At 37.6% G+C, this 24,276-nt stretch overlaps 1 protein-coding gene across 1 annotated transcript in view; it reads left to right on the top strand.

The window, feature by feature from the left end:
• The first annotated feature begins 1,751 nt into the window (after window positions 1-1,751).
• Window positions 1,752-24,276, top strand: part of ntng2b (netrin g2b) — a 73,677-nt gene continuing 51,152 nt past the window's right edge. Inside the window, exons 1-2 of the mRNA XM_026929321.3 lie at window positions 1,752-2,196; window positions 5,456-5,995. Of these exons, the coding sequence (XP_026785122.3) occupies window positions 5,681-5,995 (315 nt within the window). The 5' untranslated portion in view covers window positions 1,752-2,196; window positions 5,456-5,680. The remainder of the gene's footprint in view (window positions 2,197-5,455; window positions 5,996-24,276) is intronic.

Raw genomic sequence — 24,276 nt, 5'->3', positions numbered from 1 at the left:
CATCACAAGGCACAACCACTCACACACACACACGCTACAGACAATCTGGAAATGGCAATCAGCTTACAATGCATGTCTTTGGACTGAGGGAGGAAACCGGAGTACCCCGAAGTACAGGGAGGACATGCAAACTCCACACACACAGGACAGAGGCGGGATTCAAACCCCCAACCACCGGCAGGGGTAAACAACATGAACCCTTTAGATACCTTTAGATACCTTTTGAATACCTTTATCCTCCAGGAATTTTATTTAAATATCTAAAGCCGTAATGTTTGTAAAATAATAGAAAAAATGGTACAAAACCTGAAGTGTGAGAACACACCATTATTTAATCCTACAATTTTATTGTTATAAAGAGAAGATGATGGATGTAGGGAAAACTGTTTATATCAGCAGAATATATACTGTATTATCATTAACAGCGATGGGCAGTATTTATATAGTATTGTATAGCATTATATACAGTATACATATAGTTGAAATATAATATTTCACGTGTGTATTTGTATTTCTGGGCCTGGCCATTCAGTAGCCTGCTGTTCATTAGGAGTAGAAATATCATGAAGTGCCAAATGCCCAAACTAGTCTTACGTGAAACTAGAAGATAGTAATGTGTTGAACAGATCCTGCTGTTACATGGTACGTAGTGTTTAAAAAATTTTATAAGGTAATGTTCTACATTATTCATCATATTTTGTGCTAGCTGGTAAGCACATTTAAGTTTTCTGTTTCTACTATCACGCAACAAATCGATGCTGCAAAGAGAGTGAGCCCATGATTCGCTGCCCATGCTAGCTTCTCCATTCATCATACATATTCACTTTCGCCTAATGCAGAAATAGCAAAATATTAAATGAAATATTATTAGGAAATAGTAGTTCTCAGCCTCCTAGCTGAACTCCATATACTTCATTAATCCATTTATTTGAGTTATTTCACCAACATTAGACCTTATTTGCCTGACTAAAGACCTTAGTAGGAGAACAGGTTTGTGTACTACTGATTTCATGTCCCAGAAAACTATTTATGGTTTTTTTCCAACCTAGAAAATAGACCTAATTTATATTCATTTGAGGTATTTTTAATTGTGCATGAAAGTAACCTATGATGTGGTGTATTTTCTTCATTCGTGGTTATTATAAGTTAGTTTAGGCCATAAACATGGCTCTTAAAAATATATCACATATTTATAGCATTGATTGTATAATTAAAATACAGTAATGCTGAACTAAATCTCATAGTTTAGGCCATAAACATGGCAATTAAAAAATATGTCTTATATTTATAGCATTGATTGTATAATTAAAATACAGTAATGCTGAACTAAATCTCTTTAGACTGAAGTAAAACACTTAACAGGGACCAGAACTTATAGCTAGAAATTAAACTCTCACAGTTCATGGCTCATTATCTTTACACATGCAGCTACTGTCATGAACAATGGTTTCAATATATATATATATATATATATATATATATATATATATATATATATATATATATATATATATATATATATATTGCAAGAAAAAGAAACAAAAGCAGGAGTAGAGTCAAACTGCTCGCACGCGCTACAGTGCTCCTGCCAGTCTCTCGCGCGCGCGCTCAGGGTGGCTCCGTCAGTGAGAGCGCGCGCAGATAAAAGCGGCTCAGATAGCGTGTGAGAGTGATGGGGGAATAACGGATTAGCGGGAGGGAGGAAGGGAGGGAGGGATGGAGAGAAGGAGGGAGAGAGGGAGGGAGGTAGGGAGGGAGGGGAAAGGGGAGGGAGATTTTTCGCGATGCTTCCCCCCCCCCCACCTCTCTTATGTTGCCCTTGAGCGCGCGGGGCAAATCCAATCCTTTAAAGTCAGGAAGAGCAAAGGAGGGCGCGCGGAAAGTCCGTCGTTTCACTTTGAGAAGCTGCAGCTCCTTCCTGCATTTGATTCGTAGGAATCCGGCTTACCCCACTCCTGGCTTTCGGAAGTAGGGCATCATTATCCTCGCAGAAGAGTCCAACTGCTCTGCTGCTTTCACACAGCAAGGGAGAAAAAAAAATAACACAACAAACACGGAAGAAGAGCATCTTTTCCCATGAGGGAAGACCGCGCGCACTCCAGTTAATGAACGCTCCGTGCACGTGAGAGGGGGGACACCGGGGCGCGCACCTGCCACCACGCGGCGCATGGAAGGAGTCTCGCGCAGAAGCGTCCGGTAAGTACTGCTGAACTCCGAACTATCTGAACAAACCCTGACCCAGACCTACTGCAGTGAAAAAAAAAAAAAAAAGCTCTGGTACGATCCACCCCCATCTCACGCGCACCCGATCCGGCCCGAGCTTCTTGCGAATTAAACACACCGTTCTGTCACTTACTGAATATTTACGCAACCACATGCAAAAGTTGCTCCAAAGTCGCGTCGACGTTTATCGCCAGTGAAGCGCGAGCAAATGCGTTTTTCTTTTCTTTTCTTTTTTCTTTTTTAAATCAGCGTTTCATCATTGTTCAGTCTTGCAGTAACTCGTATTTACTGTACCGGGGACGCGACACACCCCGCGCGCTGCCGTCCGCTATGCGGAGGAGAGAGAGAGAGAGAGAGAGAGAGAGACTGGGCGAGTCACAGTGCTCACACTGCTTCCCGGTACAGTGCATTAAAATTCCTATTCCTTAACACCAAACTAATTATCCAGAGGGATTATATTATGGGATAGCATGCCTTCCCTCCTAGAGCAAGGAGGATAAAAAGTTTGAAGTTATCAGGGTATCAGGCAAATGGCTGCTCTCCATTCATAAATTAGGCCAGTCCTACTACATAAGTTTCACTCATGCTGAAAAAACCCCCCCACATAAGTTCATTTTTTTACAGTCTTTCACATAATGTCCATGTTAATGTTTAACTACAACAACACTTAGTCCAACACTTCACAAACATTAAGTGAAACATTATTTTTAATTTTATACAGTAGGTATATGTACATACTGCAGTCTATATAAGATGTAAAACACAACAGGGAGTGCTGTTATAGGAAAATAATCAACAATGGGACACTGTTACCACGCTGAGGGTTGATTATTTTCCAATAAGAGCACATCCCAAAGTGTGTAACCATAAGATTATTCCTGATAAAACACAGCAATTTGGCAGTGCTAACCATTAACCATTATTATGTATTAAAGAATGACAGGTCATACATTTTATCTATTTATAGCTACGTTTAATGTTGTGAAACGTCCACAAAACATATTAGTTCCTGTAATCATGTACGTTTTAACTGCTATAAGGAGTCGTTCTCATGCTCGGCTCTCTCCTGTCTATCTTTTCATCTTATAAAGACAAAAAGATTGCAGCTTGTTTCTCATGTTACAAAGAACTCACAAAGTCCTACTGAAGTGTCAGAAAATGTTATCTCTGAATGTTACAAAACCTGTAATGAAACCATGGATGAAAATCAGACGAGGTGGCCTTATACTTGGCAAATTTCTTAACTATTTGCATGATTCATTTTGTGGGACATGTTTCAAAGCTTTGGAATAGGGATGGGATTAAAAAAAAATGAGTCTATTGCTAAATATTGCGTATATTGTGAGCATTCATTTTTGGGTTAAAACCACAACTGAACATGAGGTATTAGAGCAACGATTCCTTGCTAGCTATTCTTCTTATTATTAATAGAAAATTCCTCTTCACCATCCATGATAATATTAGCCTAATAAATTTATGTAACAGGAGTGACAGATTGATTGGCAGTCTTTGTTGTTTACAGACTACTGCATGCAGTGTAAACTTTTACACCATGTTGAGGGGTTAATACTGTATTATTACCACAGTGACCTCAATGAGAGAGTAACAAAATAACGGGTCATCACAGCACATGATTCTAATGGTTTTCCATGACATTTTATAGGGAATATGTAACTAACCTGTAGTTTGTGTGATCCAGAATAAGAACTCTTGGAATGGTTAAAGAGTAACCTTTACACAAGGAACTATGTGCATAACAAATTGTCTGCACAAAACAAGCCTCATTTGTCTTATCCCTGCCATCACAAATGCATTAGCATAATATAATATACTAGAACGTAGCTTGGGTATGACAGGAAGAAGCTGTATCATACTGTGCACTTTGCATACTACACATAGAACGAGTAATGTGTTCACACAGGGAAATGTGTGTGTAGTGTACTAATAATACCTGGATGATGTACATTTTTGCACTCAACAACCGCATCCTGTACGTAGAGGAAGAGGCGGGGCCACCAGATGCCATTGTGGTTTAAATTTAGCTGAAATTTAAAACACTATCTCACGGATGCAAATAGTCGAAGTGGAAGTGGGAATTGTTTTGGCATCGTGCAATGACGTGACGTACTGCATAGTACTTTCCATTTAGTACTAAACGCTAAGGATTGAGTATAGTACAGAAGGGTAACAAAATAAAGGAAAATACAGTACCGTTATACTGTAGATAATTTTGCTGCAGATTTTTGGGTGTTCTGATTATTCTTGATGCATATGGCAAATCTGGATCTCAGAAAGTCTCCCAGAAGAGTAAACTGTAACTTCCTACATGTATTTGTATTTGCATGGCAACACTGAGTAAAGGCTATGGGTGTAACGATTGGACAATTTGGATCAATGCATTGAGGCACAGACTGAAATTATTTGAGACAACAATCATAAATTGATTATTATTGATTATTTGCCTGTAACTCTGATACTTTGCCTGTAACTCTGATGCTTTTAAAACACTCATTCTCTATGGCATCTTCATTTGCAAATTAACAGCAGGCCTACCCTAGATTCTGGAAAAGTGTTTTGAGGCTACTAAATTGAATCATTTTGTATCATATCATAACAGATTTAGTTGTATCATCAAATATTGAATTGTTGCCTCATGAATTGAAATCATCTTGTATCGTAGCAAATTAAGTGGAGTTCTCAAATATCAAATTGTTGCCTTAAGAATCAAAATTGTATCCTATCTCGTGGAAGAGGTTCAAACCCATATTAAAGGCAGTAAGAGGCAATCAATCAACTCTCCAAAATATGACATAAGCACAAAATAAAAGAGTGTAGACATGAATGTGTTTTGTTTTTAAATGATACTGGCATTGGGGTTCCAACATGAATATCTAATATGAAAATAATTTATTGTGGTGATTTAAATTTATTTTGATAATATTGAGTTGTAATTTCAACAAGCTTGACAAAAATGAATTTATTTTGTCTTCTAATGGTAGAAGAGGGCTTCTGCAAATGTAATACCTGCCCTTCAGTATATTCATTAAGGCAATCGTGCAAAATTGCTATTTTGCTCATTTGAAAGACCCTGTTAGTAAATCAACCTGTACATTTCTTATGGGTGTTTTCAAGTTTGTATGTTTTCACACACACACACACACATACACACACAAAACTCTTTAGTAAATCCGGGGCTGAGAATAAAGCTGTCTCTTTACTGTATTGGTTTCAGGAACATGAAGTTTGGTGAATGTTTAAAGAATGCCAGTGGATTGACTCTGAAGGTGTGATGGACAAGAAACTGAGATGGACAAAGGACTTTACTTGCAATTCATACTGAATTTGTATCTTCCCTGTTTTTTTTTTTTTTTTTACCAGCAATTCCTTAACCTTTTAATGCTTTGATAAAAAACAATAAAAAATACCTCATACAGAATGACCGTGGCAAGTTTACCAGATGCTCTCACGTGACTCCTCTTCTATGCCAACATCTCTTTCCTCTGAAATTTACGCCGGCACTTCTCTTGTTTCCTGGCTGGCGCTTGTCATGCTGGCACGAGCCACTTTCTTCCTCCTTGTCCTCCTGCACATGCTGGTGCAGGTTCAAGGCCAGTACGAGTTGTGCAAGTCACTCCTCGCCACGGATGAGGGCTCAGTGTGGGAGCAGCATGCATGCCAACCCAAGGCCAAGTCAATGAAGGAGTTCATGCGCATACGTGTGGAACCACCGGGCATCACGTGTGGCAACCCACCTGAGAGATTCTGCACACTGGTGAGTTAGTACAATTACTATTATCATATTTACGAAAAACAGCTGATTAAGCATCTATTATTTGTAAAATTCTTGATACATGTCTTTTTTACTTCTTGGTTTATAAGATGAAATTTATTCACCTTAAGAAGGTGAAGAATGATTGGACATTTGTGAAAGGAAATTATTTCTGAAGACTCCACATAATAATAGAGATTTTATATTTGTTAACATTTACACATATGAATTAACATGACTTATGGCACATATTTTCCCAATCACAGTATAAACGATTTTAATGACTGAGTGCAGCTATTTTAACATAAGGGTTTGCTGAATGTTCCCATTATAGCAATCTATCATATACAGTATGTGTACAGTAATAAGAAGTGTGTGTTAGGGAAATGGGGCAGTTTACCATATAACGCCCTTATAGACATCTGGACATCCCCAGGATGCATGCGAACTAGCCCACTATCTCTAGTTAGCTATTTCTGTTTCCTGATTTGTGTAGTTTGTTATCTAATCTATCTATGTGCACAGGATAAAAAGACACAGATCAGTGGAAAATATAAGAATAGAGGGGCTCAGATCACTCAATTTCATCTAATGTAACAGCAAAACACACAAACATCTTCCATTATCCACTAGCTAAAACTACTGGGTAATGATATAAATTCCACAACCAGGCTAAATCAGTTGACTACTCTAGACTAACTTCCACTGAAATTCGAGAATAAATAAACTCCATCACTCCTGAATCTGTTTCCTCTTTTAATACAATGTTGCACTCTCTCACTCTTTCTCTTCCCTCCCTTGCTAGCTCTCATATGTCACAGTCAGACTTCTTTTATACCTAAAGCTGGGGCATGATGACTTTTGACATATGTAAGCTGGCATATAACGTATGCGTACAAATTTCCCACTAAATCCGACCCGACGTCCCTGACACAGCACTGACTGTGAACTACCATTACAGGATGACTCACAGGAACAGGACCACCATGTTACACAGTATTGGAGTTTATCTCCCCGATTCAGTAATGTTTTTTTTTTTTTTTTTCGTTTTTAATTAAAAAAAAGTCCTACACAGTGTAGCTTTAGCTATAAATAAAAAGTCCAGAATACACACTTTACTTAACATGACCTGTCATTGAACATTTGTGCTCCAGAGGATACACAGCCAAGTAGCATATGTGGAGATTATGTAAGTTTATAGTGTATAAATAAATCAGGTTAACTTTTTGTAGGTTGCATGACATTTATAGCGTTACACTTCTTGGGCATATCCGACGGCTTTGGACTATGCAGTCAGTCATCTTCAGTAACCGCTTTATCATGATCAGGGTAGTGGAGGATCCGGGATAAGAATACACCACTCCATCGCAGGGCACAATGCACACACATTCACACACACCTAAGAGTTTAGCATACTGAGCATCCTGCTTGGATTATCCAGTGGAAATGTATTAGTGGTCCTCATTCTAATTGTCCCATCCGGGGTGTGTATCTGCCTCACTCCTTAGTGTTCCCAAGATAGGCAGTGTACAAGGTGTAACTTAGAAGATCGGACTTGAAGACAAATCGATCAATACATTTCCTATACAGTCTATTTCTGGGAAGTAATGATTTGAACATTGTCCGGCACATCATAACAGAAATCTTTCAAACACACACTTGGAACAGTGAAATCGTCCCAGACGACTTATAGTGTTGTTCAGTTCTTTATCAGATTTTACTAAAGTGTGGTAATAAATCTGCAACTGCCGGAGAATAATGTGTTGCTGCATTAGTGGTATATTAGAGTTTCTAAAAACAATTTAACTTCTTCATTCTAAGACTTGTGGAAGCCTAGGGAATGTTTGTGCTATATTGTCCTTTATAAGGAAGCATTTCACCAACATACATATCATTTTAAAATATTATGAAATATAAAAATAATTTTTTTGTAATTTGCTGTTAATTGTTTTCTGCACACAAGTGACTTGAGCAAAAAAAAGTGGCTTAGGTCAGCAGAGAGCAACACACTGAGGTGTTGTTTATGCACGCAGTTTCTTGGCAAAGTGAAAGAGCCCAAACTAAAATGGAGATTTGAGAGGATTTCAGATTTTAGCGCACTGTTGGAGAGATATTGACATGTGAAGGACAACAGAGAAGCCAGGGATTATGGTTCTTAGGATTATTTGCATAGTGACATAATTATAAACATTGCAAAACATTAAAATATTGAATATTAGCATTAAGTAAGAAAGACAAACTGCCAAAGGAAAAGCTTCACATTATATACTGTGTAGACCAGCGACTCAGACACTAATATACACACACACACACAACACACACAAAACACACACAAAACACACATAATCACGGAGACACGGAGTACGGGAGAGGTATTAACAAATGCAAACAAGTAATTCAACCCTGGTCATTTTCCCAGATATCTGTCTGGATTGTTTTTTATATTTACAACAGTAATCTTATAAAAGAACATCATTTTTTTTCCTTTAAGAAAAAGATCTAAAAAAAAAATCTCAAGGTTCGAATTTATATAATTCTGAGAGGCCTCAGGCAATACCTTGAGGCCTCAAGGCCAATTCTGAAGGGTTGGCAATCTTAGCTCATGCACACACAACACACACTCATACACTTCTGTGTCGTGTATTGATGGTGCAACCTGCTAATGGACTGAGCTCTAGAATGTTCCTTGGATCTCACTATGCTCTGAAATATTGATGTCTCCTTAATGGCGGACGTCCAACCGAGATGGACAGGCATGTCCGAGTCAGCACTTCTTCCACGCAGTCGTCCTTCTCACCTTCCCTCTGTCTATCTTTTCATCCCTTCATGCATTGGCTTATTCCTCAGAAAAAAAAAACAGTGTTGAGGACCAGAGTAGGGCAGACTGGCATGTCATAATCAACCACCTCTTCTGTCTCTCCATTGCTCCCTGTCTTTATCTCATAGAAAGAAAAAGTTCGGCTAACTCATACAAGACAGATGAAGGGGTCTCTTTTCCTTCCATGCTGTCATACACATACTGAAAACTGGCAATTAAAACTGAGACGTGATCCATGAAAAAGTCACATGACAGGCATGCCAATGGACCTTGCCATCTTGCCATCCCTTTATCATCCCTGCATAAAATCTAGGGAGTAGAATATAGAGTCAAAATCAGATAGCAAATGATTCATGGCCCAGTGCTGGCCCAAACTTTATACTTTTATCTGGCCAACATTCTTCCATGGACTCCTAACGACAAACCCAAATGAATGTGGCTGCCAGAGGACAGACTCAACTCAACCATGTCCCTGCCATTTTATAGTTGGTCTTTAGAGAACACTGAGTTGGACCACGCAACTGATCTTTATGGTAAATTCAATATAAAATTAACATTTACATTTAAATTCTATCATATATCCTATAATTGCACACTAGAAAACCTTTCAAAAAACACATTCTTGGATTGTAATATTTGTATACATAACAGTCTTATAGCACATATCACTATGGCACATACTGATAATCTACTAATTTATTCCCGTATATTGTACTCTGATAATATAAAGTTGGTAATCATTTGTATTATTAACTGACACTGACATTCATTTTCATATTCCGGTGTCTTCTTTGGTTGTCAACTGACAGTTCATTCCATTTTGTTTGAATGACTATTATGGTTTAATAGGCTTGTATATTCAGATACTAATTGTAGAAGTTTAGTGACTCAGTAACACTTTCATCATTCTGTTAATACCACTGAATTCCTGTGTTTAATATAGTTTGATCATATGTCAAAGCTTAACCAAGAAGAATGCAGCAATGACAATGTTAGGTAAATGTAATATTTAACTATTAGGTAATGAAGTTCAGCAGATCACTAACTACATTTACATGCACATCAAATTCCGTTTAAGGTCTATACTCGAGTGTCAGTCATATTCCGAATATGATGTTTATATGCGTACAGGCATCGGAATATTCATGTATACATGGTTGTTGTAAGTATGCCTGAGTTGCCATTCCTAAACACCTAGCCTACAGCTAAGCATCTGTTAGCACCCACAATTCCTTGCAGACTGACCATGTGCATATATCTCCTTTCAGTGGATTTTCTGACGAAGGTGTTTACATGCAACAGATTTCTGACTAAAACAGGCATATTCCAGGGGTGGGAATCAGAATTTGGGGAATCAGAATATTGTCTTAATCTGAATCGGCAATCGGGTTGCAGCGTTTGCATGACTCAACACTAATTAGAATATTGCCAAATTCCAATTAATATTAGAATATTGATGTGCATGTAAATGCAGCCATTGACTGCTCTAAAAGAAATCCATTCATCTTCAGTAACTGCTTTATTATCCCAGGAACTTATCCCAGGAACACCCTGGATGGGGGTGGCAGTCTATCCCAGGGCACCACACACACACACACACACACACACACACACACACACACACACACACACGTTTCCACAGTTTATTATAGTCAGTCCACCTACTGGCACGTTTTTGGGAGATGGGAGGAAACTGGAGAACCCAAAGGTAACTCAAGCAGACACAGGGAGAACATGTAAAACTCCACACAGACAGTAATCTGAGCTCAGGAAAGAACCCTGGAGCTGTGAGGTGGCAACGCTACCCTTTACCAAATTATTTTTATTGTAGTATGTATAAGCATATGATTGTAATATGCATAAGCATCTTGCACTTATGTAATGTGTCAGTCACTTCCTTTATGAGTTGAACATCACTATGAACATGAGTTAAACATACTGTCGCAGTAATTCCTGTAGAGCTCTAACATATGTGCGCTATACGAGTCCATTTCCGCCTTTAGATTCCTGCTTGGCTCCAAAAAAGTGTGAGATATATAAAAGGAAGCCTGCAATGCAGCAGTTAGCAATTAATTGTGTAATTGTATTTTTTGTGACTTTTGATGTTGTTGTACAGAGCAGAGAGTGCGTATCTGAATTTGTGTGCTTGCCTGCACACTTACATGTATGTGAGGTCAGGTGTACTAATGATGGAAAATCACTAGCTAAGCGGAAAATAGAAACACACACGGATGCAATGGAAGATGTGTGAATTGTGTGCACATGCAGTGAAGTGTGTGTGTGTGTGTGTGCGTGCTGGTGCATTTGCTCCACCACAGAGCTGCTTGTTTTAGAGGCCCAAATGAGCCAGTGCTAAAAATAGCTGAGAGAGAGAGGTAGAGAGAGAGAGGTAGAGAGAGAGAAAGAATCAGCTGAGGAGACAGGAAGAAGGAAAGAGGGAAGAAAAAAAACAGTAAAGTGTGAGGAAGTAACCTATGGTTAAACACAGGGAGGAAAGGTGAACGCGAAAGGGAGTGAGAAGGTCTGTTTTTCTTTTTTTTTTCAAATGGAAAGGGCAGGAGCCCTGATTTAATATCTTAACATAGACGTGTGCCAATAACTGGTTATATGATATACTATAATATTCAATACGCACAGTTTTCTTACTGTGGACACTTTAAGCTTATTTCACTGCTTGTTCCAATTTATATGATGATTATACAATGAAGTTAAATTAATAATCGGTTGTCGAGACTGCATTTCACTTGTGCTTTCCTCATCGCTGCTGATGACATGATATGGATGTCTCAGTGACATGGGCTGAAAAATATCAGCCCAGATGAAGTTAGGCATATACATATAGTAGGGTACAAAATTCAGAAATATTTGGAAATCTTCTTTTATTTAAAACTGGAAATAAACAGAATGGTTTAGAATTTTGCACAGTCTAAAACAAAGAAAGGAAATGTTCAATATCAGGTACATTCATTATTCTGTACTATTTCTAGGTCGCTTTTTAAATATAAGCTTTAAATCTAAATTTGTGATATTAGACATGTTTACTCATTGTATAGAAGGTTAGATTTTTCTTGAGTCTTACTGTATCTCTTCCATTGAAACAAGACACTACAATGGATTTGATCTAACATGGATCAGGAGTCCATGCCAGCTCAAGTGCATGCTGTCATTAAAGAGGGATCTACCAAATACAAAGAAATTTTATAATTCATATAAATATTTCTAAAATTCTTCATTTTACTCAAGTAGTTGCTGATAATATCATTTGTAATGAAAGTTTTTTGTATTAAATTGGAAAAGAACACATTTTCATTATTGGTCTCAGACTTTTGGCCCCGACTATATTCTTTAACATATCTTTAACATAACAAGAAACAGTATAGTCACAGGACTCTAGTAGTTTCTACATCACAAACGATAACAAGAAAGATGAGGCTGGGCAGGATGCCACCCTTGAACACCCGGTCCCACCAGGTGTAGCCATGTTTAGCTGAGTGGGTGGAGGCACTCGCCAGGAATCTTGTCGTCTGGCCCTATGCCCTCCTTGTAGACTGTGTCATCATTCTCCCAGCAGGGAGAGACATCAATGTCCATTGGCACCCTTGCCCAAGATGTTTAAATGTCCCATTGTGATCATCACTCACCTCCAAAGCAGAAGGTATGACTCGTAGGACACAGTAGACACCCCAAAGCTGAAAGAGGTCCTTTATCTATTCACATGCCCATGTGTGTGTATGTGTGTGTGTGTGCGTGTGTGTGTGTGTGTGTGTGTGTGTGTGTGTGGACTGCATTAGAGTAGCCATATGATGGATGAACAGTAATGAACTTCCATAGACACATAATATTTCAAGTGTAGATACAGGATCGGACTTGGAACCTGAAGGTCGTGGGTTCGAGTCTCAGGTCCGGCAGGGATTGTAGGTGGGGGGAGTGAATGACCAGCGCTCTCTCCCACTCTCAATACCACGACTGAGGTGAGACCCTTGAGCAAGGCACCGAACCCCCAACTGCTCCCCGGGCACCGCAGCAAAAAAGGCTGCCTACTGCTCCGTGTGTGTGTTCACGGTGTGTGTGTGTGTGTGTGTGTGTGTGTGTGTTCACTACTTAAGTGAAGAGGGTTAAATGCAGAGCACAAATTCCTAGTATGGGTCACTTCACTTCACTTCACTTCACAAATTATACATTGCATATTGGACATTTCTTTACCTTTCAAACTTATGTAACCAGTTATTTGATAACCTTATAACTTCTAATAAGTGAGTTGTGAGGTTTATCAACTAAGTATAGCATGCTTGTCATCAAATTCAAACGTTCACTGAGCAATCACACTTGATAGTCTAAGATTCAGCGTCACAGAAGCAACAAACTCAAACCAGTGTTAAAGATAAGCTGCTCCCATACAAACTGAACGTATATTTCTCACAAAAAAGCATATGCAAATGGTTCAGCAGTTATTGTGGAAGTAAACTTAGATATTAATAATGGGAAATAGTCCTTGTGGCAAAAGAACTAATGTACAGCAGGAAGTCAGAACTCAGTAACTCAAATAACTACTCTTTACAGCCGTGCAGTGCAGAAAAGCATCTCGCGTCCAGTCTTGAACCTTAAAGAGCATATGGTTCAGCTGTTATAGTGGAAGCAAACTTGGTAGATTTTAAACAGGAGAATAGACCTTGTGGTAAAAGAACTAATGTATGACAGGAATTCAAATAACACTAATAAAAGCGAAAATGTGATATTGAATCACAAATTAAAATGTCTTGATAGACTTTATTCTAAAATGTTAATTATGATAATTGTTAATGTATGGAATTAGTTATACCAATGAATTTTTCCTATGGATGAGTAGACTACACTGACACTCACTCTGGTACTGAGGAGTAGCCTAATAAAGTCTAGCTGTACAGTAAATGCTAATGAAAATGAACAGAGACAGTTCTATTGATTAGAACAATGAACACAACCGTGACAAAACAAAAGCCAGAGTGAGGATGTTGCTGTAACTTTATCAAAGTTAGCCTTCTACACAGGAAATTCTCTATAAGCAATCTTAATTACAACATTTCGGCAGAATGCAGAAAACAGTAAGACTCACCAAACAAAAGTGAAAATGCACTTTTTTTTTTTTTATACCAGCGTGTGTATTTGGCTATGTGTGCATCACTTATGTGTAAAGAACATGCTCCAGTAAGAGGTAATACATAAAATATAGCTGACTATATATATTTTTTGACCGATTTGTAATGCAGAATTTTGAAAATACTGGTCCGAATCCACGAGTTGGAATGTAAAATAATTATGGGAAGGTTGTGAACTGGCTCACTCTACCTCTGCTGTCGAGCATTTTAAACTGACTACAGAGGTGCAGCACCTCTGAATGCTGAAGAGAGAAGCATTAGAATTCAGTGCCGTTGGGAGAGATGTTCAACATAGTTAGCACGTTTGTCTTGAAGTATCTAATGACTGCATCCAGATCAGATTGCAGTTCTAACCTTAAACAGGATTACTGGCTGAAGTTAATATTTACAGCTTTGTTGGGCCTAAATAAACCTCTATATAACATCTAAAGCCATATAAGTCATACATGTAACAGCTACAGTGCTGCTCAAAAATGAATGTACATATCAGAATTTGTAAGATGATATACATAGTAGCTTCACCTAAGCATTCTGTATGATCACTCATATTTTATTTGTGTAAACTTGTGGGCAGAACTGCATTAGTCTAAATATACATGTAGCACATAAACAGCCCAACATCTATAATCACATTATCTTAGATATACATATATAGCATAAATTGTGTGACCACAGGTATAACTACATTATTCTAAATGCATAACTAAAGCTATGTCTTTCTAAGAATTATGTCTGTATTCAATGTAGCAGACTGTGAATTTAACAGGTTAGTTTATGTTAAATGTGTAAGCATTTAATCGAACTTATGTCTCCAAGTAGGCACAAGTCGGTACAAAACCTATATTAACTGATATAAAATAGATTATGCCAGTTTAGCAGAAATGAATAATTTTAAATCAGAAGTATATAAATAGTTAAGACATCAGCAAAGGCACAGCTTAACATTAGGGGATGGCTAGAGTCTTAAAAGACCTAAAAGACCTAAACGTCTAGGACAGGTGAGTTTTTTCCCCACAACCTTCAACTAACTGTTCAGTTTAACTGAACTTGTACCCACTGTAGCCTCAGATTCCTGTTCTTGTCTGACAGAAGTGGAACCCAATGTGCTATGCTGCTGTTGTAGCCCATCTGCCTCAAGGGTTGAAATGTCATGCATTCTGAGATGCTTTTCTGCTCATCACGGTTGTAAAGAGTGCTAACTATAGATTTCCTGTCAGCTCAAACCTGACCATGCTTCTCTGACTTCTCTAATCAACAATTCATTTTCAACCACAGAACTGCTGCTTACAGGATGTTTTTTGTTTTTTTGCACCATTCTATATAAACTCTAAAGACTATGGTACCTGAGAGATCAGCAGGTTTTGAAATAACCAAATCAGCCAGTCTGGCACCAACAACCATGTCTTGGTGAAAGTCAGTGAGATCACATTTCCCCCTATTCTGATGTTTGATGCGAGCATTAACTGAAACTTGGTCTAACTCAGAAGCTACATTTTCTCCTGCTTCTGTAAAATTTACAGCAACATGATTCTTATAATCCTTATGCTTTTATAATACTATGCCTGTGTTCAGTAATTCTTATTCTTATTCTCAAAGCTCTCCTTGCCTTCAGAGTGTACAACAAATCCCATTTCAAGACATAACCACTTTCTGTTGCAGCAGAGGTAATAACGTCTTTAGTCTTAACTCCCCCAAAAAAGATGGTTGAAAGTTTTTCACTTATAAGTGAAGTTGCACAGGGTACAACAGCAGGTAAATCAGATTTAAACACCAATTGCCTAATATTAGATGGATGCCAGCACATCTCAACATGGGGCTCTTTAACTGCAGGAAGTAAGGCCAAATCAGGACTGGGAATGCACCAATGTTTCCAAATGACTTTCCATATTTTATACTAATGGTAGTAGGTTTTTTAAATCATATTTTATGATCAGTGGGAGTCTACTGGTTCAGCAAAAAAGCACTCGTCTCGAGTCATACCTGCATTGTCATTCCAGCTCAACAGTGTTGTTTATTAATATAAAAACATTAAATAAGCACCAAGCATTCCTCAAACCATGACTCATATCTGCTAATGTGTGTTGTTGGAGTTATATTGTGGAGCCAGTGTTTTTCTACCTGAAACACTCTCACATCTGCCTCTGCATTACTTTCCAGAAAGGTAGGAATCAGTGCATTTTGAAAGAACTTTACACAGTATATACTGGATCTAAAAACATTTTCGGCATCTTAGTTTTAATTTAGAACAGAACATTGCATACAAGACCTTGTTTAGATGCTCTAAATATGTTTACAGAGAATTTTCCATTCCCACCTATTTTTCTACACTTTAAAGTACTTCCTAAAAGTTTTCTATTACATGCTATGCCACTTTGTTATTAAAAAAAAGATTTCATATAACATCTCCAAGGTTTCGTCAGCTTGACTCTCAGGGGCAGGAGGAGGTTCTGCAGGGTGGACAGGGTGACATGCCCCTACTTGAAATATGACTGCTTAGCCTGATGGTGTCCCTGACTTCCTGGTACCACTTTCAGTGAAAAACTCTTTCACACATGCGTTTTTACTTGGGAATATAACCTCAATTAAAGCGCAAGAGGTTAAGTGTAAAAATATCAAGACTCTTGTATGATCAGAAGCAATACAATACTAGGAACTATGTGATGACACCTTTTTAGGTGTCCACAGGACTGACAGCCGAGCGGTTTCTCAGTAAGAGGTAAATAGTATTTATTTTCAAATTTACATTTGAGGACATGGGAAAGCCAAGACTCTGCCATTTTTTGTTTTCACATTTCAATGACGAAATCTCACAAAGTTATAAGTTGAAAAGACAAATTTAATCAGATCTTGCCAACCAGCAAAGTGAGCAAGTCATGACCTCAAAGAGTTAAGCACAGTGAAGCAATAACATGAGAAAAAAGCCTTTAAAGTCTACAGAGAGGAATAACAGATTAAGTGCTGAGGGCAAAGGATACAGCATTCATAAGTGTATCAGCAGCAGACTTTAAGAATGCTTTGAAAGTAAAGAAAAGAACATACTAGAGTTTTAAGTGGAAAATCTACTGAATTTGTTTTAATCTTTTGTTTCGATCTTTACAATTTCATGATAAATGTGTGCATCCTGGTACAATACAGGCTACAAATGTAAATGATGCAAAGTCTGAATTTTATTGGTAAAGGAATGCTAAAAAAAAGTATCTGGGCTTTGAATGTGAAAGAGTTTGGCGGTTATAAACAACAAATGAATGATAAATTTATAATACGTACAAGACTTTGTCTGGAACAGCACCCCCTTACCTCAACACACTCTTTGAGGTTTATGTTCCCTCCCGCAACCTGCGATCAGTTAACGACTGACGCCTGGTAGTGCGTACTCAGCGAGGCATGAGGTCCCTTTCCAGAACCTTCAACCTGACTGTCCCTCAGTGGTGGAATGAACTTCTAACCTCAATCCGGATAGCAGACTCCGTCACTATCTTCAAAAAACGGCTAAAGACCCACCTCTTCCGTGAACATGTAACTAACCCCTAACTTGTCCTCACTCAAAAAAAAACAAACAAAAAAAACCAAATCTGCACTTACACCTCTACTCTGTTCTCCTCTAGCACTTAATTAAAAATCTTGTATGGTAGCACTACTTGTATTGTTCTCTGATATATCACTTTGCTTGTATTTCCTCACTTGTAATTTGGTTTGGATAAAAGCATCTGCTAAACGAATAAATGTAAATGTAGTGTAATTCTATTTACAACTAGCTTTGCTATGAAGACAGCAATCCCATTTGAAATACACTATACATTAATATGATTTAGATAGAGATGAAACTGTTTTGTTATACAAATAATAAACTTAAAAAGGTGATTATAATGATTTCTTTTTTTAAATATATACTTTATTTAGTATATTTATGCCCGAATGTGAAGTCTGGTTTATGATGAAATAGGAGAAGTAGAAGTCAGAATTGTAAGGCAAAGCTGCTAATGTAATTCGCTCTTTTTCAAAGTTAGGTTGCAGTTTTGTTTATTATAAACTTGATTGAAGTAATTTATCATACAGGCTTCATAATGCTTTGATTTTGCTTCACAAGCAAGAATAGTCCATTCATTCATCTTGAGTAACTGCTTTGTCCTGGTCAGAGCTGCAGGGGATGCAGAGGCTATCCTGGGAACACTGAGAGTGAGGCAGGAATACACCCTGTATGTGACTCCAGTCCATTACTGAGCATCACACACATATTCATACTTAGAGGCAATTTAGGGAATCGAGGAGGTGAGAGGAAACTCTACACAGACAGTAACTAGAGCTCAGGACTAAACCAGGGATGCTGGATCTGTAAGGTGGCCAAATAACCCTTGAGGAATCTTCTGAGAATATAGTCGCACATAAAATGATCTCTCTCTGGAACCTGCAAAGCCTTTTCACTCTTCTCTGTTTTTTCTCTCGCTTACACACAGCATGTGTGAGGGTGTATTCCACAGAGTGTTGTGTACTCAGTAATGATCTCATAACTAAACTGAGTTCATATTGTGTTCCTCTTATAGTGACACACTTAACACTCACTTTCACACACACACACACACACACACACACACACATTGGTTTTCATCCCTGTTTTTCTGTGAAATACATGACAGAATCAATGGAATTGTTGTTTACTGCAGAGAACAAGATCAGATTTTTTCAAAATATAATGTGTTTTATATTTGAAAGTTTAAATAAAAAGCTCAGGTCTCTATTTTCATGCCGATCCAAACATAAATTGCTAGTTAACGTCAGTGTGTTGCTATTTTGGCTGGGTCAATATATATGGGCACAAAAATGGGGGGGTGACAATCAAAATGTGCAGACACAGTGGGATCCCATTCTTGTTCAAAAATATGTTTGTGCTACTGCCTCCTGAGACCTCTTTCTTAGTGCAGGCTCAGGGATAAAATGGTATTTTCCTGACCTTATAAGCTGCCTTATAAGTCATGTCCCAATTCTAACAACCTGGTTTCATGGATGTTCACTATTTATGTCATCCCACCCAAATACTACCTAAATAAAACAGACTTAATTATTTTATCAATCAGTTGTAGCTACTAAAAGCCAGTGCATTCCAAAATGTTCTGTGAAGAGTTGTATTCGCACTTGTATCCAAATCTCAGCATTTGTACCACTTCCAATAGACAAAGAGGAGAAAATATACTGTATGTGCTTGTTATGGATACTATTAAATCAATATAAAATCTGAAAGTATACTCTAACTGAATGTCATTATGAAAATGTTCGTGGGACTTAACGGGAATGAGAGAAACTGATTTGATTCAATATGCTGATCTTATGTCTTGTTTTTGCTTGTGTGCTATGATCACAAAAAAAAAAAAAAAGATCCACCAAATTATTACCACCTGAGTCCGTAAGGTAATGTGACAGTAGTTTCATATGCAACAGTAACTTTTATTGGGTATGTAGTGAGGAGGTAATTGCAAAACTGCACACATAATAACTACAGACTTAAGTACTATTTATACGAGAATCGAGCATGCAGGATGGACTTTTCCTTTTTCTTTGTGTAATATCAGCTCGAGCGAGTAGCAGTATTAAGTCTGCTGTAATATTTCATGCTGAATTTTTCATTTTTGGCTGTAAATGCACTCAAAAAGCTACGGAATGCCATTCAAGGCCAATATTAAATATATAAATATGACACTATAATTAACACTATGATCCAAGAAGTCCACAAAAAGTTTTTTCATACTGAGTTGATTGGAGGATACAGTATCTTAATCAGAGTCATTGCTTATCTCCAGGAACTTTTTTATGGATAAAACTATTAATTCACTTGTGACTGTTGGCATGCATTCTTTATAGGAGAGCACACTGAATAAACTGAAATGTTGACCTTAATATATTAATTCAAACTCAAAATAGCAAATTAAAAGCATGATAACTTGGGCTATATGACCTCGAATTAGTATCTCGTGCTTCATTAAATTATTACACAATAATAATTACATATATAATTACAATAATTACATATATACACAATATAATACACAATTAACTGTCATTATAAAAAGCAAAATGAAAAATAATAGGATGCGCTGGATCAAGTGCTATTTCATAAGTTGGGGAATCCTGAGGGCGGAAGCTATATTGTTCAGTTAAACTAAACTAGGACTATTCATCAAAGTTGTCTAGACGCTATTGAAAAAAAGAAAAAAAAAAACCATTTTGGACATTTAAACTCAAGAAAAATCTGGCAACCTCTGAGGTAATTTACAGGTAGTTTGCATAATCTGAATAGGACACCCAGAAATCTGATTTACTGTGAGCATGTGTGTAACCCATCTCAGAGTATGTGTAACTTTTCCCATGTAAATACTGACATAACTTTTGGACTTACAAAAAGTTCAGACTTCTAGATCACTGATTCTTGTAACTTTTAAAGGAATGAAGTAAAGGTTTTACACAGATATGAAACAAATTTGTCAGGTATTGTAGGAAATGTGGCACACCTCAACATTCCAGTATATCAGCATCGTTTGGGAATGCGTAGATACAAACAACAGGAATGACATATGAACTGATCAATAATGTCTTATTCATGAAATGTCATAATGTTGGGTCACTGATGAATAAGCTTCCGCCATGTGACATATACTCACCACTCGTCTTTATTTACATATCATATGCATATTATTTACATAAAATGTGGCCTACTTTATGTGGGTGCATCATTAGCAAGCCAATAAATATAAAGTATTTCAAGAATAACATTGTAATATTTCAAGGATACAGTCATTAAGTGTTCTAAGAAAGGATGAGCATTGTGAAGTTAGAGTTTAGTGTAGGTTTCACAACTAAGGAAATGCAAGTAGGGTACTGATTTCAGATGTGTGAATTGAACTGCTCCTCTCTTCTCTTGAGAGTTGCTTGCTTTGAAAGTCTACTACTAAACCATTATTCATGTAATGAAAATTTTCCCCCAGAGATTGCAACTTTAGTCCTGAAATTTTGTATTAAAATCAGGGTCACAGATTGAAAAAAAAAATCCCCAAAAATGCTCAATAAAAAGTGTAAACTATGCAAGTTTGATCATACACACACCAACTTTGAAATTGTTAATCGCTGAAATTTGCAGTCATTTTACTTTCAGATTGAATCGTACACAAATTTTGATGGATAAGAATAATTATATTGGTATATCAAAGTATAAACTGATTACCTGTGAACACTGTTAATGGTTAAAATGTATACGTTCAGTGTTCTGACAACATCATTGCTCACTGTCTCACTCACACACAAACACACACTGCCATGCCGACAGTACCATGCCGATTGTTGTCGAAGAGATAGGATTCCAGTGAGGATAATTGCTTCAGGGGCTTAGTGATGTGGGCCACCTGGCGAAGCAGTTGGTGGTGTGTGTGTATGTGTGTGCGATATTACATGGGCCTTGGACGCTAAGTGAAAGGGAGGGATGGATTACATACACTTCATGTGCTGTATCCTGCATTGTGCATATAATCAATTAGCATATGAATAAGCACAAATTTGGCTATTGATATCTAATTTCTATGCGTACACACACAAAAGCAGCCTACAGCGCTTCTGTGCTGTGTAATGCACTAATACACTTACACATGTACGCATACACATGGACAGACTCCATTATCTGTGTCAGCTGGCGGATTTGCAGTGGATTTGATAGACTCAAGCTCTGTGTGTAACGTTCTCTGCCTTAATCCAACTGCAGCGTGCTTGTGTATTAGGGGTTAAGATGGGAAGCGTGTTTGTGTGTGTTTGTGTGTGTTTGTGTGTGTAGATGCTGCTTGTCTGCTGTCTAGACTTCGAGACTGAGACAAGTTTAATACTTGAACAAGTAATGTGTTTTCCCTAACTGAGTTAGTCAGAGAGAGAGAGAGAGAGAGAGAGAGAGAGAGAGAGAGAGGAGGTCAAGTACAGGAAAGAGCAAGGGATGAAGTGAGAAGGAGGGAAGAAGGGAAGTTAAGTGAGTGAAGAGCTAAGTGAATAAGTGATGGTGGGTGAGAAAAAAGAAGGAACATGGTGTGAGTCAGGGATGCTGTAGGAGTAAGAAAGATGAGACAGAGACTTTTAAGATGACTTTAATGCATTTTTTTAACTGTCTGAGTACAAGGCAGTAAATGGAAAATAGATATTACTCACCTTTACATACAGTAGGCTTCAAATGTCTGAAGTCCATTAGCATGAACTGCTTTTATTTCATTTATTATGTATTTATGTATTATTTTTTTAGGCTCAAAAAGAGTGTTCTTTTTGAGTGAAAGCAATAAGAGGACAATGTGTTTTGGAGCGCTCTCTCTCTCTCTCTCTCTCTGCATGCTTTCATCTTTCATTTTATTTATTCTTTTTTTTAAAAAAAAAAAAAATTATTTCCCAAGATGCAAAGCATCATAATAAGATCTTTTTTATGAGATATTATTGTGGGGGGTGGGGGGTATGGGGTGCTTAAATGTGTGTGAGACTTAAATATACTTTTAAGTGTTGTTCTGTGTTATTTTGAGTTATGGTGATATTATTGTCGTGTTTTTATTCTTTTCATAATAAAGATACCATTTTTATGTGTGTGTGTGTGTGTGGTGGGGGGGGGGGGGGGGGGGGGGGGGGGGGCGGGGGGGGGGCAGACACCAGGGAAGGAAGGTTTATCCTTTCTCTAATTTAAAAATAATAAAACACCAAGATCGCATATAGCCATATCGGACTGCTCCTATTTGTGTCTCACTAATCTCTCTTCTTTACTTAAATCTGATGCTTTTAGATACTCTCTGCTTCTGACAGACTGCCTTTAACGTGGGCTAGTTCAGACTGCTGTGTATAACAAGCTTGATCTTAATGCTCAACCCCTCATAATACTGTATACTAGGACAGTATTTCCAGATTAAATGTTGAGAGTATATGAATTTGAAAAAACCTGGAAGGGAAATAATTGAGATACACTGCCATTCAAAAGTTTTTGAAAACGTTTTCAGTCAAAACGTTGAAAATCTAGATTAAAAAATAGATATGAATGAACTGAGAAATGCTTGTGACTTTTTATTTTATTGGAAAAACAGCTAGATAACTTGAGTTACTTACACTTACTGAGTTACACGTGCAGTTTGCATACACGTTTGCCAAAAACAGAAGCATTTCTCAGTTATACTAACACTTAGTTAATACGAACACTGTTTAATATCAACTGTAACTCAAATCTAGGCTTACAGTAGATTGGATTAGATTAGATTTAACTTTCTTGTCATTGAGCTTACAGTCTTACAGTAACTGATTCACCAAACAGTTAGAGTCCCATTAGAGTTTGAGAGTGGACGATGAAATAGTCATTAAATACAAAGATTTGATGGAGGGGTGTTTGTTTAATCGTGTTCCTTATTTCATGGTCAATAGTGTTTAAACTCTAATACACACATAATCAAACAAACAAAAAAAATAACTGGCAGTGTATGTCCAGTCTTGTCCTGAAATGCTTCACTTCCATACAGTGGAGTGTTTTCCCCACATCAACTCAGTTGTTGTCAACTCAATTATCCTTATCTATGGTTAGTTTACAATTTTATACAACAGGATAGCCTATACAATACTATATTATACTATACTATACTGTACTGTACTATACTACACTATACTATACTATACTACACTATACTGTACTATATTATACTATACTCTACCATACTATACTATACTGTACTGTACTGTACTGTACTGTACTGTACTATACTACACTATACTATACTACACTATACTGTACTATATTATACTATACTATACCATACTATATGGGGCATGGATAGAGGATAGAGAGTCGGACTTGCAACCCGAAGGTGAACCTGAAGGTTGTGGGTTCGAGTCTCGGGTCCGGCAGGGATTGTAGGTGGGGGGAGTGAATGACCAGCGCTCTCTCCCACCCTCAATACCACGACTGAGGTGAGACCCTTGAGCAAGGCACCGAACCCCCAACTGCTCCCCGGGCGCCGCAGCAAAAAAGGCTGCCCACTGCTCCGGGTGTGTGTTCACGGTGTGTGTGTGTGTGTTCACTACTGTGTGTGTGCACTTGGATGGGTTAAATGCAGAGCACAAATTCTGAGTATGGGTCACCATACTTGGCCACAAGTCACTTCACCTTCACCTACTATAATATACTATACTATACTATACTATACTATACTATACTATACTATACTATACTATACTTAAAAGAATATTGCCAGAAATTCATAAACATTATATTGCCAAATAATTAACTATGTACACACAATGTTGAAAGTGAAAATGTTTTCAGTGCTGGGGTTTATGGAAATGAAATA

Source organism: Pangasianodon hypophthalmus, chromosome 15, assembly GCF_027358585.1.
Source record: "Pangasianodon hypophthalmus isolate fPanHyp1 chromosome 15, fPanHyp1.pri, whole genome shotgun sequence".
Lineage (NCBI taxonomy): Eukaryota > Metazoa > Chordata > Actinopteri > Siluriformes > Pangasiidae > Pangasianodon > Pangasianodon hypophthalmus.
This window is presented reverse-complemented; position numbering and strand designations above follow the sequence as displayed.